General features: G+C 38.1%; 1 protein-coding gene across 1 annotated transcript in view; it reads left to right on the top strand.

The window, feature by feature from the left end:
* Positions 1-15,957, top strand: part of LOC107097448 (voltage-dependent T-type calcium channel subunit alpha-1G-like) — a 274,678-nt gene that overhangs the window by 149,428 nt on the left and 109,293 nt on the right. The window contains exon 4 of the mRNA XM_015394594.1: positions 7,902-8,035. Within this exon, the coding sequence (XP_015250080.1) occupies positions 7,902-8,035 (134 nt within the window). The remainder of the gene's footprint in view (positions 1-7,901; positions 8,036-15,957) is intronic.

The raw sequence follows: 15,957 nt of genomic DNA, 5'->3' as shown, positions 1-15,957 counted from the left end.
TACTCCAGAGTGTTGTTCAGCATGGGGGTGAGTAGAAAATGAAGGCTAATCATGTTTTGGGTGTACTATTCCTTTAAGAAAAAAAAAAAGAAAACAATGAAATACATCCCCGCTGGGTTTTGTAAAATAACAAAAAAGTGGAGAATACATCTGCAAGCTACTGTGAATGGGTTTAAAGTTGCATGTATGTTTCAAACAGAACCCTTAAGGAGTAAGCCACTTTATCACATTAGCAGCTTTGTGGGGTTTAGCTAATGCAAAATAGATGAGTAACTACTGCTAGGCGGCGACAAGAAAAAGGCTCCCTGTAAAAAGAAAAGAAAAGTGACGAAGGATTGTAGTATTAGATGAGAAAGCAGTGCAGTCATTAAAGGCTCAGCATGGCAGATAACAGCTCTGCTCTTCTGTATTTCACGCAACACTTTTTCTCTCAGTCATGCATCTTAGGTTGTAACATCTGTCAGTAGTTGAACTTTGTTATTTTCCCAACTGGCTGTTATTGTGGTTTAATTTTTTATGCTTTCCATAATTCATGCTTATTATTGAGGCACTGTCAGCTGCCATGCACACAATAAGTTCAGTTCAAGCCCTTTGCATAGTTTAGTTCTTCTTTTTAATACTTAATATCCTTGAAGTAATCAATGCAAAATGCAAAAGTAGAATTTATCAAGAGTTCTAAGTTTAGTTTTACCCTAGTTGTGATGTTTAGCAAAATTCAACTAAAGGTTAATTTAAAGTTGAACAGCCTTTGCTCTTATTGAACATATACTCTATAGATGGATGGATGGACGGACGGACGGACAGACAGATAGATAGATAGTTTCATCATTTCCTCCATTCCATTTGTTTTTAAAGTATTTAAAGATGTTGTTTGCGAGAGCATGCACAAGCCCATTTCGTGCAAGCTCTGTTTAAAAGTTGCTGTTCTCTTAGCTCATACGAGCTTACTGTGTCCGAACGTCTGATCTAACCCTAAATCCCTCAATCACTATTTAGAGCGGTAACCCATAGTAGACTTTATAGCAAACTCAGTTAACTTGGAATGTTGGAAAGTCACATTTTTTGTATCAAGCACAATGAGCTTCTTTCCCTTTATATCAGTTGGCTAATAAAGAATTGTAAAGAAACAAGGTGGGTTAGAAAAAGTGTTAATTGGTTGATTGATATCCATCACACAAGTCAGCAAAAACTTTCATTCTCTGGGTAGTAAAAAAACAACAACAAATTTACTGTGTATATCCGTTGTTTGTTTTTAAGGAAAAGACTAAAAATTAAGCTAGAGTGAGATGTCGTTTTATAGACAAGTTGATGAGAAATGTGGCAAAAATGGTCGGATCCATCTCTCTGGCATTCCACAATTCTGTGGTTTTGCCAGCAACACTGTTTGTTTGTGAAACTGCCGAAGTTGGTTAATGTGACATCTACTGTAGTACTTGCTGGCGCAGTAAAGATGAAGGCAGCCTGGTTGGCGGCTAAATAAGCTATAGACTTCAAGTTAGCAAATAAACAGCAGCTGTCTGGAGTGGACTGCATTAACTTTAATTGGACTTTGCATTAAAAGTAAACTCAGTTCCCCTTTAGAAAAGAAAACAGTCAACAGCTGCCTCCACTCATTCTGCCTTCTAACTTTTTCTTTTCCCTTTTTTTTAATACCCATATTTATGCTTTTTTTTGGCAGCATGATGTCTAGCGTTCTGGCTTTGCAATTGTTGCCAGTTGCTGTTTGGCTGACCAAACCAAAGGGCACAATACATCCAAGAGGAAACATCACAGAAACAAAAAGATCAGGATTTTCATGGAACCTTTCCCCTGCCCAAGCTCTGGGGAAGGGAAAGTGTGCAAATCCATGTTCAGCTACAGTCTGTTAATGAGTGCAGAGATGCAGCTAAGCAAACCCATAGAAAGCCAAGCACACAGATAAAGTTGAGTGATCCAGGAGCAGGCTGAGCACACCACTAGCTCTGAGTGCAAGCACAGGTCCAGGATAAACGCATGCAGAACTGAGTTTGTCAGAGTTGAGCATGCACCAGACATGTATGAAGAATTGTTTGTGAGATTAAGACATCACACCTGTCTCACTGCATGCTCATATTGTCAACTCTGCACTGAAGTTGGTGACACTAAATATATGGCTAGAAAAAAACTGGAAGCAGGTCTTCCTGTTATGCAGTACATGATTCTTCCAGCTTACTTTCACTGCTTCTACAAAAACGGTTGGACATAGTCACACATAAATATAAAAATATAGATATAAAGGTGCACCATAATAAGTTTTGCTACTGTCATTTTGTCCTCTAAAATGTATATAGTCCTGCGTAAAATATTCTGTTTTTGTGCCTTTTAGCCCATTGCTGCCGTGAAAATGTGCTGCTGTGTAAATGTGTATCTGAGGCCACAAGCTTTGGTAAATCTTAACAGAAAGAAAAAAAAGCATACAAACATACACTGTCCTTTACAATGAGCACAGAGATTAATTTATGCTCCAATGACAGCATGGGTTTTCAGAAAAAAGGACTTGGAATTTTAATTGGCCAAGGACGACATTTCCTTAACCAATCTTTTTTCCAGTCAGTCCAAGTTTGCATCAGTGTCTACTAGTTGTATTTAGTTGCTAGGGAAAGTTGGCACAGAACTGGAGTCTTCGAGTGTGTGAGGGGAACAGATCCCAGTCACAGTCAAACAAACATGATTTTGGTAACACATTATTAAAGGTACACTAAATTTGATTAACTACGAGGGAACAGTTGGAAAAATAAAATCTACTAATAGAAAGTCAACCCCCACTTACTAGTGAACACATAGTCCAGGGGGACTGCTGGTTAGTTACCTAAGAAACAAAGAAGAACCAATTAGGGGTTACTGGGTAGTTATCCGGCACTTATTGTGGAACACACAGCCCATCCTTATTAGCAGTGTTGCCAACTTAGTGCTTTTGTCTTTTTAGTGAATGTTCAGACCCCTTTAGGGCGTTCTTTTTTTCTGTGTTAATGGAGACTTTGGCTACGTATAAGCACAGAACTCTGTCCTCCTGAGCGAGTGGCTCTTAACCCCACCTCCTGCTCTCTCCCACAGTCCTCTGTCATACAGAGCAGGCTGCCCTCCCTAAAGCAGAGATGAAATCTTTCCACTTTGATTGATATCATCTAGTACTTTTTAGGACAGCCAATTGCACTTTTCTTTCTGAGTAGTTGGTAACACTTCTTATTGGGCTTCTACTGGGTATTTATTAGGGAGTTGAAGAATGATAAATCCGGAAATAATGGATAGTCAAACATTTCTAACCATTGGACAATAGATTGAGAAATGATTTCTTTGCATTACATTTCTCAGATTCATTTTTTTTATTTTTTATAATAATGTCCACAAGGAGTCCCATAATCTTCAAACTCAAAACAAAGTCCTGGAAGTGTTTCTCCGTTTAAGTCCAAAGTCAAAAGGAAAAATCCAAATGTCAAACCCCCCTCCAAAAAACATAATAAAAAAGAGCGTAACGACCGAAAATCCCCAAAAAGAAAAAGAAAGTCCAGATCTCAGCTGGAGGTTTCTTTCCCTGCGGTGGCATCCTCTGGGTGCAAGCTCTGATCAGGTTTCTAAATGCCCGTTCTGCTGCACTGGGAGGAACTTGTTTGCTGTTTTATCATTCTTCTTTTATTTTTTACTAGTTTTTAACATTCAACTAAACCAAAATCTCCCACTGCACAGATCAGTGTGCGTCTTTCTCTCCGGTCAAGCCGTGCGCCGACGCACACAGCCCTTTTTAATAACCAATTTTCTCCACAACGAAAAATACAGCATTTTAAGGGGGCAGTCCCCTTGGAGAGCAACTCAAGAAAAGAATGTAGTGCATTGAAAATCAAGATGATTGAAGACCATTTAGACACAGTCCAGGCCTTGATGAAAACGACCCAAACTGTGCAACTCTCTCACCTTTGGGCTTAAACAACAGACTAACACCTTTAACAAAAGATTAAAACAATGGCTAAAAACTGGGCAACTTTGCATTAAAAATATTAATGTATAAAATGTTTTCTTGATTGCACTACTCTTGTAAATCAGAATTATTCTACACTTTAAAATCTCATTATTATATATTAGTAATTTATAATTGTATACTAAAAGCCTTCTATATATTGATGTATAAAACTAGCACTACAGCCGGATACTGAGGCTTCTTACATGTTGATGAGACTATTCCTGGTCTGCTTCTCAGGCTAGCTTCCATGTTTGCATGGAACTGCTCTTCTTCCAACATAAAATACCAAATGCTGTGCTCTGTTTTGGAAACAGGCAAACTCTTATTTCAGTTGTTTAGGGTCTAAGAAATAAAGACTGGCTATAAACTTTACCAAAATAGTTCAGCAGCAAACCGGTTTGATGAAGGAGTAGGAAACTGTTGATAGAGAGGACCTGTATTTTCTAGGTAATTTACCTTCCATCACAACAAATAAGAATGATTTGGTTTAAAAACTCCTTTCAGACAGGCCTGCACTCTAGTCAAGCTGGTGACATTCATCTATATTTCCACCCCTCCATCTGCAAAACTGATAGAAATGTGCAAAACTGATAGAATTATGAAGTCCATCCATCCAAAAATCATAGGTTAATTTTTTTATGATTATTTCTTTCTGATTTGGGATATCATTTAAAACATCATAAACCAAATTATGTTTAATTTATTTACCTCTTGGATTTCCATTGTGGAATAATTTGAACACATTCCAATTGTTGTAAAAAGCCAGACGGACCTAATTCTAAAGTCTTCAAGATAAACTTTGGTTCTCAGAAAAATAATTCATAGCATTATTTTATTAATGGTTTCCAACTATTTTAATTTGCCTTTTTTTAAATTTATAATCTATTCTTATCTTCAGCTACCACAGTATACATGTCAGATTAAATAATACTACTTATACTTCAGCTATAGTATCAAGGGGCCACTTTATTGGTATCTCTTATGGGCAGATTATACTTTTGCAACCGCACACATCAGATGTCGCTTGCGTCTGGTCGCGAATCAGTTTTCCTGGTATGCTTCTGCACCGTCAGTATGGAATTTCTAGGGACGCACAGAAGTTTCCCGCCAAAGTGCAAAGGGTAGCCTATTCGAGAACTCATAAGAACTTCGGCGGATGATCATGAGAACTTTGGCGGCGCCAGCGGGAGTGTTTTCCAAAACAACACTTACGCGTTTGCAAGATATCACGGTCATGGAGATGGATCTAGAGTTGCTAGACATCGAAGAGGAACATGTTTTGTTAATGGAGTTGGCAAAAAGACTGATTAGCCTTTTGTCTTAGTTGTCCATTTGTAGTGGTTACTCGGTTTTTAATAACGGCTCGCCCCGCCACAGAATCGAGAAGGACGACCACACAGACAGCCAGAAGGTCACACCAAGGACCAATCACAGCTGCTTTTTGTCTGCATACTTCCGCTTGAGGTCTGAGTGGGTTTACGACCGTCCGACGCGTAGTCAGGATTTTTTTGAGGTGCGAGACAACGGTTGCAGAACCTCTGCGCGGGGGGCATGGTCGCACACAGAGACAGATTTGACGGTTACAGAGGCTATGTGTCAGAAGCATAAATTGGCCTTTATACATTTATACATCTCTTTGCGGGTGATGAAGCAGACTGAAGACATTTTATTGTTATCTCCCTTTTATTTCCTGTTTCTTTCATCTTTTCTCCTTCTTTCTGTTTTTCCTTTCCTGTTCTACTTACATTGTAGTGTCCATATAATCTGTAATACTCCATGCATAATTATAATAAAGCTATTTACATTCATAAATCAAGCGGAACACTATGGCGTTAGCCGTACTGCTCCACTGTTGGCCTCTCTTTTTGGCATCAAGACAATTATTCTAATTGCCACATTGCCAGACTGGACACTGTTAAAAAATATTAATAAATAAATAAATTCTATGATCTATGTATCTATTTAGTTTTCTTTTAATAGTCCTGACACTCAGATGATTGTTTTATTATTAGCACAAAATCAGAACATTCTTGAGCAGAGCATTTAAGGAAACCTGAAGTGAGTGATCTTTTCTGACTTCGCATAAACTAAAACTTATATGTTTTTTCATGTAAGATCAGCAGGTTGTAGATATTAGCATAATAGTTAAAAAAGAACATTGCTTGGTACCTGAAAACATTAACGAAGGGGAGTGGAGGGTGGTATGTGTCAAAATGTCATAGTCTTGCATACAGTCACATTGCCCAAAGCCTGCTAATAATGGTGCTCTTTTTTCAATTTTGGTTTCTTATTGCTAGGAATTACACCATCATGGGAAACTTAAACAGTATCGTCATATAACACAATACAGTAAACAGTACATGAGAAATATGTGGTGTCCAGATGACAGCGCAAGTTTTTTCCAGTACTCTCACAAGTCAAATTAAATTTAGATCAAACAGAGAACAGTGCTTTAGTTTATTTTTTCATTTTATTTTTTTCCCCCCTTTCTCTTGAAGCTTTTGATGCTCTGTAAAGTTGCTCTAGGGCTCTTGACAGAATGGTGTCTACAAAAATCACCTATTAACACCTGCAGTAATGTATGATCTGTACCAAAGAATTATAGGAAGCAGTCTGTATGACAGATTGTGTGTCCTGGAAAGTGCAGCTCAAGCTCATGTGTTGAATAAGTGGCTGTTTTTAGTTTTAATCTATTTTTGTGTTCTTATTTTGGGATGCTATGTGAAAGCTTGAAACCCAGGACTGGTAGAGATTATTGAGTTGTAAACAAACTGTCACAGTCTCACATTCCTTTTCAACCACAACCTTTTACTTCCAGTGAAATTTAAAGCAATGGAAGGCTAGTTTTTTCTTAAGCTAACAGGATCTGATATATTTATACATGTCTCTGTTCGTGTTAGGATGACTCATCTATCAGTGGGAGTCCTGTGCCTTAATCTCCTTCCAGATTTTTTTCCCTTTAGCTTTTGTTTTTACTTGAAGCTTTGTACTCTCCCTGCTCATTCAAATTCTTCCACCTCTGCATTTTTTCATTTCTTATTGATTATTACATAAAAAAAAACAGTGGTTACTCCTCCCATCCACATTCTTGCCCTTATGTTGTTTTCAGACTAGTATGATGAGAATTTTGGAAAGCCGGGGCCACAACCAGAGAAGAAATACTGATTGATGTATGGAGGGTTTTGTTTCCAGGTTATATCATTTTACATTCAAGTCATATAAAGACTAATCAAATTTCAATTCAGCCTAAGATCAGGCTTGAGCGGGCTTGTTTCAGTGCCGTTTCTGCTTCAAGGAGGCTGTTATCCTGTTCGTCTCCCCCATCCAGCGCAATTGTCCAACCTCCTGGCGACAGGATAAAGAGAAATACTGTAGATTTCTCTGTAGGAATTCATAAACTCTCTCACTCATGTCAAAGGTTCACAGTGGGATGTTTATAATACATCAAGGAACGTCTGGGTAAGATGGAGACCAATGAAATAACAAGCCTAAGTAAATGAATTCCTTCTCTCTTCAAAAGAAAGTTATTTTGCTCTACTGGCTAATCAGTGTAGAATGGAAATGGTTGGATAGAGGATTGGAGATTGTCACATCAGACAATCTTGTGCACCACAGATAAAGTCCCACTGGTCTGTCACAGTGAAGAAAAAATTGTTTAAAAATGTTCTGTTCTAAACCTCTTTTTACAGTAATTTAATGATCTCAGACAAGAGGAGGGCAATAGATGGATAAACAGATAAATGGTGACAGTGGAGAGTTTCACATCAAAGCTTTTAGACAAATCTATTACCGTACTCACAAAGAACACTGGGTGGTATTTTGGCACAAAAACTTGAAACAGTTTACCTCACTAGAGATTACCGGTAGAAATGTTACTGATGTCCAGTGCATGATGTAAATGCTTTATTTTCTCTATGTGTCTTGGCAGCACTTCGATGACTTCATCTTTGCCTTCTTCGCTATTGAGATGGTGATCAAGATGGTAGCCCTGGGGATTTTTGGCAAGAAATGTTACCTTGGAGACACGTGGAACCGCTTGGACTTCTTCATAGTATTGGCTGGGTGAGTTTACACAGTAACAGAAGAGAAAACTCAGCTGAGTTCATGAGCCTTTTATAAAGTCAAGCTTGTTTTTTGTTTTTTTTGTACAGCACTAGTGGCTCAATTTATGGACAGTAGGCTGACAGGAAAGGGGGTATGAGAGACATGTGAGAAAGGACCACAGGTCAGATTGAACCCGGGTCACCTGCAGCAAGGACTAAGGCCTCCATACATGGGTCATGTGCGCTAACCATTGCGCCACCAAAGCACACCCAGGCTTGTTTTTAATAATCTTTTGATCATCCTCAAGTCAATTAGGTGATCTGATCTTGTTAAACCTAACTTCACTGTTATGAAATCAGCTTCTGCTATCATTATGTAGAGCGACATTTTATGCTACTTGTTTTGTCACTCTAATACGTTAAAATATGTATGTGATTGCTGAAGGTTGAATTTACACACATATTGTGATGTTGGTTTGTAGTTATTTTGACCCACATGCAGAACCATGCAGAGAAGCAGTGAATTTTAATGTTTTAGGTCAAAAGCAACAATAATCAGGAACTTTCTGGTTGGTCTGAGGGGAGAAAACAGTTTGATCAGGAAGGAGTTGGTTGATGACATCTAACAAATAATTGATTAGCTCACTTGAGAGATGAAGGGGAGATAGCATGGATCTGTAGGGGTTTGATTCAGCTTGCAAGAGATGTTATGCTGGAGAGCAGGTAGAAAGGTTAAGAAGACTGAGAACTGCTACACATGGGTAAGACCTTTTCCATGAAGATCGGAGACGAGCTGATGTTCACTGATTGCCTAGAAGAATAACAGAATCTACATTATTAGAAATTCACAATATTTCAACACAAACATATTCCTGGTTTAGGTCTTTAGCTGGAATACCATTGGGGGTGAAGAGACATGATCCTTCATCTCCTTATATACAACTAGCCAGCTTGATTGACAAATGTTTGCAGCGTCACAGGTCGGCCCAGCCACCAGCAAAGATCCTCCTTGTGACAGGAAGCTCACTCACACCCCAAAAATAGCAAAATCCCAGAGACCCTAACACATACATAGAACTTTTATTTTCACAAAAACTACACTCTACACACTCTGGCTTGATAAAACACATTGCAGAATTTAGCCGGCTTGTTCAGGTCTGACATTTTCATCACACTTCATCCCCCGCTGAGTTTTAATGCCATCCTTCTGCCGCAAAATCTGTTGTCGATCAGTGGGAACAGGACATGCTTCCTGAAGTGTCCTTCATTAAAACACATAGGATGCTCTTTGTATTGTCTTTTTCTTTTTTCTTTTTTGCTTGCGACATACCTAAATATCAGAGTCAGCAAACATCAGTAAAGTTTTATTGAATACATTCAAAGATATTTGAAAAGTCTTTACTAAGTGAAATTCATTATATAGATTAAGATGGACGTTTTCATTGCTTTACTTCTGTAAATTACGTTTATTTCTGCTTAAAGCTAGTAATACCAATATTTCATTTTACATTGACCAATACATTTTTGTATTACATATGGGCTTACTGAAAGTGGGACAATGAGTAGCGCTGCTGCCTTGCAGAAAGAAGGTTCATGGTTCGATTACTGGCCTAAGGTCTTTCTGCATGGAGTTTGCATGTTTTCCCTGAGCATGCGTGGGTTCTCTCTGGGTACTCCTGCTTTCTCCCACAGTCCAAAAACATGACTGTTAGGTTATTGGGCTTCTCTAAATTCTCCTTAGGTGTGAGTGTGTGCGTGAATGGCTGTTTTTCCTGTTTGTCTCTGTGTTGCCCTGTGATGGACTGGTGACCTGTCCAGGATGGACCCCGCCATTCGCCAGTAGACAGCTGGAGATGGGCACCAGCACCCCTCATGACCCCCCTTGGGATAACCGTGACAGAAAATGGATAGATGGAATTGTCTTTGAAGTTTTTTTTTTTTTTTTTGCGGATGGTGAAACCGTCTCTTGTGCTGCTGCTGCATATCAATGTTCTTGCATTTAGCTACAGTAGTCCAGACTGTCAGTTGTTGTGTTAGCATCTTCATATAATCTTCACCGCTACCTCTCAGTCACACTAAACTGCCAGCAAAGGGAAATGCGTTGATATTCCAAGCTTTACTACTATTTTATCCCTCGCTTGCATCTGTCCTTTCAAGATGGCAGCTGTCGTGGCGCTTTGTAAACGAGTAACCAGACTTATGTATAAACTAATGCAAAATTCTTTTGCTAATGAAAATGTATCTCATCATTATTGGAGGTAATAATACACCATTAATAACACATATGCAGTCATGGCTTTCAGGCAGTAAAAAAAAGAGAAATTGTTACACAATATACCTTTAAATATAAACTTTTTAGGGGAAGAATTGGAGCATGCTCGGCGAGTAGACTCTTCCACCGCAGCTTCCGAAAAATTCTTGGACAGACCAAATCTTATCTCTTCTTGCGCATGTGCAGAAAAAGATAGCTAACTGGGGACGAGTACGAAAGGCAGCCTTACGTAAACACATCACCAGAATGATCGACAATTAGGAGGACCTCTTATTTTGATGATCCACCCAGAAAAAGAAAATCCTCCACTATACCTTTAAGTCCCTCACAGACTTGGCAAATTGTTTGCAGTCCGTGCCCTTTTCTGACACAACTGAGATTTAAATCCAGTTTCTCCCCCTGTCAGGCTCTTTTCTACCAGTCAGTTCTCAGCATGGTTTAGCACGCTTGTAAAATAGACCTCCCATGAGACAAGTGAAGCAGAAAGGTACTTATGGAAAAAGGGCAAATGATGCACAATCAGGGTCTGTGCCAGAAAACCAACTTCTTTCGAATTCACTCGATGTATTCCAACAAGAATAGAGGTCAAATGTTTGTTATAGGGTCTAAAAAGCTGGGTAAATTGAAACGGTTAACTTTGTTTTAGATTATATTCAATCCACAGCAGCAGACCTTAAGAGGTGAGGAATAAAAACAAAAGATTTTATTTAAAAAGACAGGCCCATAATGGGTTTTTATTTGTTGTTTTTCACAGTAAAACTTTAATCATAGCAACTTCTTTATGTCTAAAAAAGGAAACGTGCAAAATGAAGTTGTTCTTCCAACAACCAGAAATCGTTTCTAAAGGAAGTTTTTTGGTTGACTTATAATAAGTGTGATTAGTAAGTGTGAAAAATCCTCATAGTTAATTTGTAAAAGAAATCTCTGCAAATTTGCGTGCTGGCGTGTGTGTGTGTGTGTGTATGTATGTGTGCATGTAACAGAGACAGAACATTAAGATGAATTTCAGGAAACAGGTGGATGTTATGAAGGGTTTTTTTTTTGTTTCCAGAGTTGGGAGTTTTTGCCATCTGCATGTGTGTTGGCTTACATCAGCGAGCGTAGGCAGAGTGTATGTCATAATTTGTTTTCATGGCTTATGCTATTTTTGAAGAATCTGGAAAAAAAAAAACTTTATTTGCACGGAGGCCCAGCCTCCTCCGACACATCGAGACAAGGGTAGCCAAGGGTAACGGCTGGTCGAATATATATCCTGGCAACAGTTGTTAAGTCCCCAGAGAAGGGCCCTGATGAACTGTTTGTTTCTCTCCAAGACGATAATTGCAGCTAAGCTGCTTTTTCAGCAACTCTAACTCTCTCCTTCTAATCACCTTGCTGTCAGGAGGGATTGATGGAGAGACGGCTGCTTAGATCAGGTGAGATGCACAGAGACAGAGCTGAAATTCTACCTTGTGAATACAACGGATTTGGACTGACTACTTCAAGGCTTTATCCCACCTGCTTCGACATTTTCAGGGTCTTAAGAATAAAGTGCCAAAGAAATGAAGGGTGTTTGTATTCTTGCTATTTATCTTGACACAAAATAAATCTTAGTCATGGATCTTTTTAACAAAAACAAAAGTCTCACATTGGTTAAGGCATTAGCATTTTAAGAGGAAATAATTTATCGACTATAATAAACACAGATTATTTGTGTAAATAAACAACCAAACAGAAAAACAAAATCATGCATTTGCTTGATGTTATTACTTTTCTACAAAAGGCAGTAAACCACGCAGTTTAGTTATTATTCTAAACTTATCAATTTGGCATATGACCGCATAATCGTCATTCTACCTTGAAAAGTATGTCCTACCTTAAAGATTGTACTTATTTTTTTGCATTTTCTTCTGGGTCAACAAGACATTTTAAAGTAAGATGATTATAATAAAGGAAACTTCTATTCAAACTGAGCCTGCCCTAACTAAGTGGAAAAAAAAGCTCGCAATTCTAAATTTTGTTTGTGAAACCAATGGGGGCAAAAACTGCTAATTGGACTGAATTTAACAATTTCTCTTGTGGTCGTACTGACCACAGGAGCTCTTATCACACGAGAATTAATAACCTGATGCAGATTAGTAAGCAACGTTGGGTTAGGGGCCTTGCCCAGGGGCACATCGACACATTACAGGAGAAAATTGAAATTCCAACTTTCAGAAAGACTTTTTTCTCTGATTTAAGCACATTAAATGTGTCTGTGGAGGTTTGTAAACAGTTTTCTAAGGTCTAATAAAAACAAAACAATAAAAGAAGTGAATTTAGGCATTATGTTTTGACTATTCAGTAACTTCCATTCTGGTTATTTTAGCCCTTTTTATGTGGACTTGTTGCTGTGCTTTTGGTCACTGTTGTCCTGCCTTAGTTATGTTCCCATACAGTTAATATGTAATTACCAGAAATTCTCCTTCAGGATTTTCAAGAATCAAGGTGAATTCTTCATTTCACAGATTGTGGCAAAAGGCCCACATCCTGTTGCAGCAAAGCAGCCCCAGTCATCACAGTATCACCACAAAAGCTGGGCAGAGTACTCAAAACTTATAACAATAACATATTGATTATAAAACCAGGTAGAAAAAATAACTAACCCTAACCAATAGTGAAAATCCAATGGGCTTGACCTCCATTTCTTCCTGAACTTTAGCTCCTTCAGTTCCTTTGTTCCTGTCTTTCATTACAATGGGCACATAGCCCATTGGTTGGTAACTAGTGCATCTCTCACTATTTTTTTTGGCAGTTACACTACATAAACATAAATATGGCCGTTCTTTCTGTTTGTCCTGCAAATCTTTCAATTTCTTTTTAGTTAAAGTCAGGCATTTTACTAACCTGTGTTCTTAGATGTGGGCAGCATTTGAACTCATCTTGGTTGTAGATTAGACAGAGCGCTGTCCTCAGCTTGGCTCCATTCCGCATGGGGTGCTTTTTTTTGCTGTATTTTGTACTGCCCAGACATATCCCCCTGGATACAAACAGAGAAATGTGGCAAACAGAATGGTATATATGATATGATAGCTGACTTTATGAACATGGTTACTGACCATGGCAGTGTCATAATTGCAAAATTAGGGTTAGGGTTACATAACATTACAATCCTAATTTGAGGATTAACACATTATCCAGGTGTTGGACTCTTTTACAGTCCATATCCTTGCTGATCTAGGTGGATCACAGGTTAGTCTGTCAGGACTGTACAGACTCAAGGCTGACTTATACTTCGCAGTCAACAAAAATCACCCCCGCCCCCTCCGCAGACACTCTTCTGCACCTCTCCCAAATTGTAGGTGACCGCAGACAGTGCCGCAGACAGGAGGCCGGCTTGTTTTGTTTTTATGACCACAATTGCGGAAGACGACTCGTAAAGTTGGACCAGCTAGAAGATTGAGGTAGGCAAGAACGCTGGGACCCTTTTTCCACCTGGATCCCCGCTCTTTTTCGCCATCATGTCTCTCCGTTGTCGGACAAACTTGCCCTCACCTCCTCTCCGCCTCGGCCGTATCTAGACCCACAGCGTATAGCGTAGACCATGCTCAAAATTGAGCATAAATTGAAAATGTCTGCGTCAAGCTCACTGCGACACACTGCTGCAGGGAGTATAACCAGCCCTTCAGGTGCTTTTAGATGTTAGCAACTCATGATGCAACACATTCTCAAAACACAACATACATGCGTTGGATAGATCTTAGGTCTCGCAGCCAGCTAATCTCTCCAATCAGCTGTGTTGTGGACCCTTTTTGTCTGCTTTCTATAAGTCAATCTATCTGATTTTTACCAGATTTCTTATTTGCCTTTTTTCTACATGCTACATAAAAAGTTGGTTCCCTAGTGGATAAAATATGATACATATTTTTCTTCAATAGATAAAAAAAAATGGTCCCATAGACCTAAATCGTTAAACAGTTCTCATTTTGTGTTTTGTTTTTTTCTCATTTAAATATTAAAATGTTTACAGCTCCCCTTATCCTGTTCTTATAAATGGATTTTGTGTGCCATGTCCTGCCCTGTACCCCAACAGAAAATCAGAAGGGGGAATTTATCTTCAAATCTTGTTAAAAAAAAACTTTATTTATAATATAAAATCCTGTCAATACCTGTTTGTAAACAAATACATAGAGAGGGATTTCCCTCAAGATTAAGCGTCTTATCTATCTATTGATTAGTATTGTAGGAATTCAATAGATTGTGATGGGAGGCTCAGGAACCAAGTGCAGAAGCATTTACTGCTGCTGACAGGTTATCCTATTCATAGTATATCAATCAGCTCTGCACTCTCTCTCCTTCAATCTCCCTGTTTTACCATTTCTCCTTCCCATGAGTGACCAAATGGATGATGAAGGAGCAAGACAGGGAGGAGGTTAATACACCCAGACAGGGTAAGAGAAGCAGAGAGGTTGACTCCTTCGATATAAAATCTGGTCTGATGTTTGAGAGAAACGGTGCGTGAAAATAACACTATTGGCATGATATTTAGTCCTTACAGATTTGTTTTGTCAATTAACTAGCTTTATTTTAACATGAGTAGTCTATTTTCATATAGTTCTATTTGTGTGAGGTGTATAAGTGAGGATTACAATTAATTATAACAGAGGATTTAACAGATTAAAGATGGATTTCTATACTTTTATGTTAGATTTTTTTCGTGCTGTAATTTTGGCATAAATGCTGTGAAACATTCCCTTTACAATATCATCTAAGATCTTTGAAGCCTATTTATTTATTTATTTAGTTAACTTTCCAGTCCATTTTGGGTTGTACAGTAATGCCAGGAAGTTTCATTAGCTTGGATATCATGTTCATTGCATAAGTTTTGGAGACTTACTTTAAACTTTTCTTTTTTAACGATAATCAAAAAAAAAAAAAAAAAAAACAGAGTTAAAAAGAAAACCTTGCTGCACATTTATAATTCATTTATTCCAAAACTGAATAAAAAATCTTACAATGAAAAATAGATTTGAATTTTTTATTTTTTATTTTTTTTGCTTATTTCCACTGGGTTTTTTTTGTCCGCGGTTTGTTGCTTTTCTTGGTCGGGCTTGACTTTTATGTAAAGATCACCTAAACGGGTCCTCAGCATGATACCATAAGCTGGTTTTGGTTTGTCACTTTTACCATGAGCCGTTTAAACATTTTTTAATTCATTTTGGCCAGATAGCTAAATATGTATCTTTCCTATAAATTACTATTTTTTTTTTAAGTTTTATCTCCTTAAGCTTTTTTTTTTAAGGGTCAAATATTTTTTGGCCAAAACTGTTGCTTAAGTGTTGGAAACAATTAAACGGGACTTTCAAATCAGGAAGCAGTAACATTATTATGGTAATGCTACACCTTCAGTCAAAAAGATTTTTTTTGAAACAAGATTAAGGACCCTGATATAGTTTTATGACCTATTTATATTCTTTAAAATACTATATTATATTGATTAGTTTTAACAGATGTTCTTTTAGTGACAATGCTTTTCTCTTAACCATCTTTTTGTAGCTCCAGAAGGCTTTTGTCTCCCTCTCAAATATCTTAAACTTCCCAATCTTCTTTTTTCTCTTCAGTCTCAATTTCCTCTGCAGTCTCCCACATTTACTGGAGGTGAACCAAAGTTCCATCAATAAATCAAAAGGAGGAAAACAGGAGATGGCAAT

The sequence above is a fragment of the Cyprinodon variegatus genome, unplaced genomic scaffold, assembly GCF_000732505.1.
Source record: "Cyprinodon variegatus isolate N-32 unplaced genomic scaffold, C_variegatus-1.0 Scaffold697, whole genome shotgun sequence".
Lineage (NCBI taxonomy): Eukaryota > Metazoa > Chordata > Actinopteri > Cyprinodontiformes > Cyprinodontidae > Cyprinodon > Cyprinodon variegatus.
This window is presented reverse-complemented; position numbering and strand designations above follow the sequence as displayed.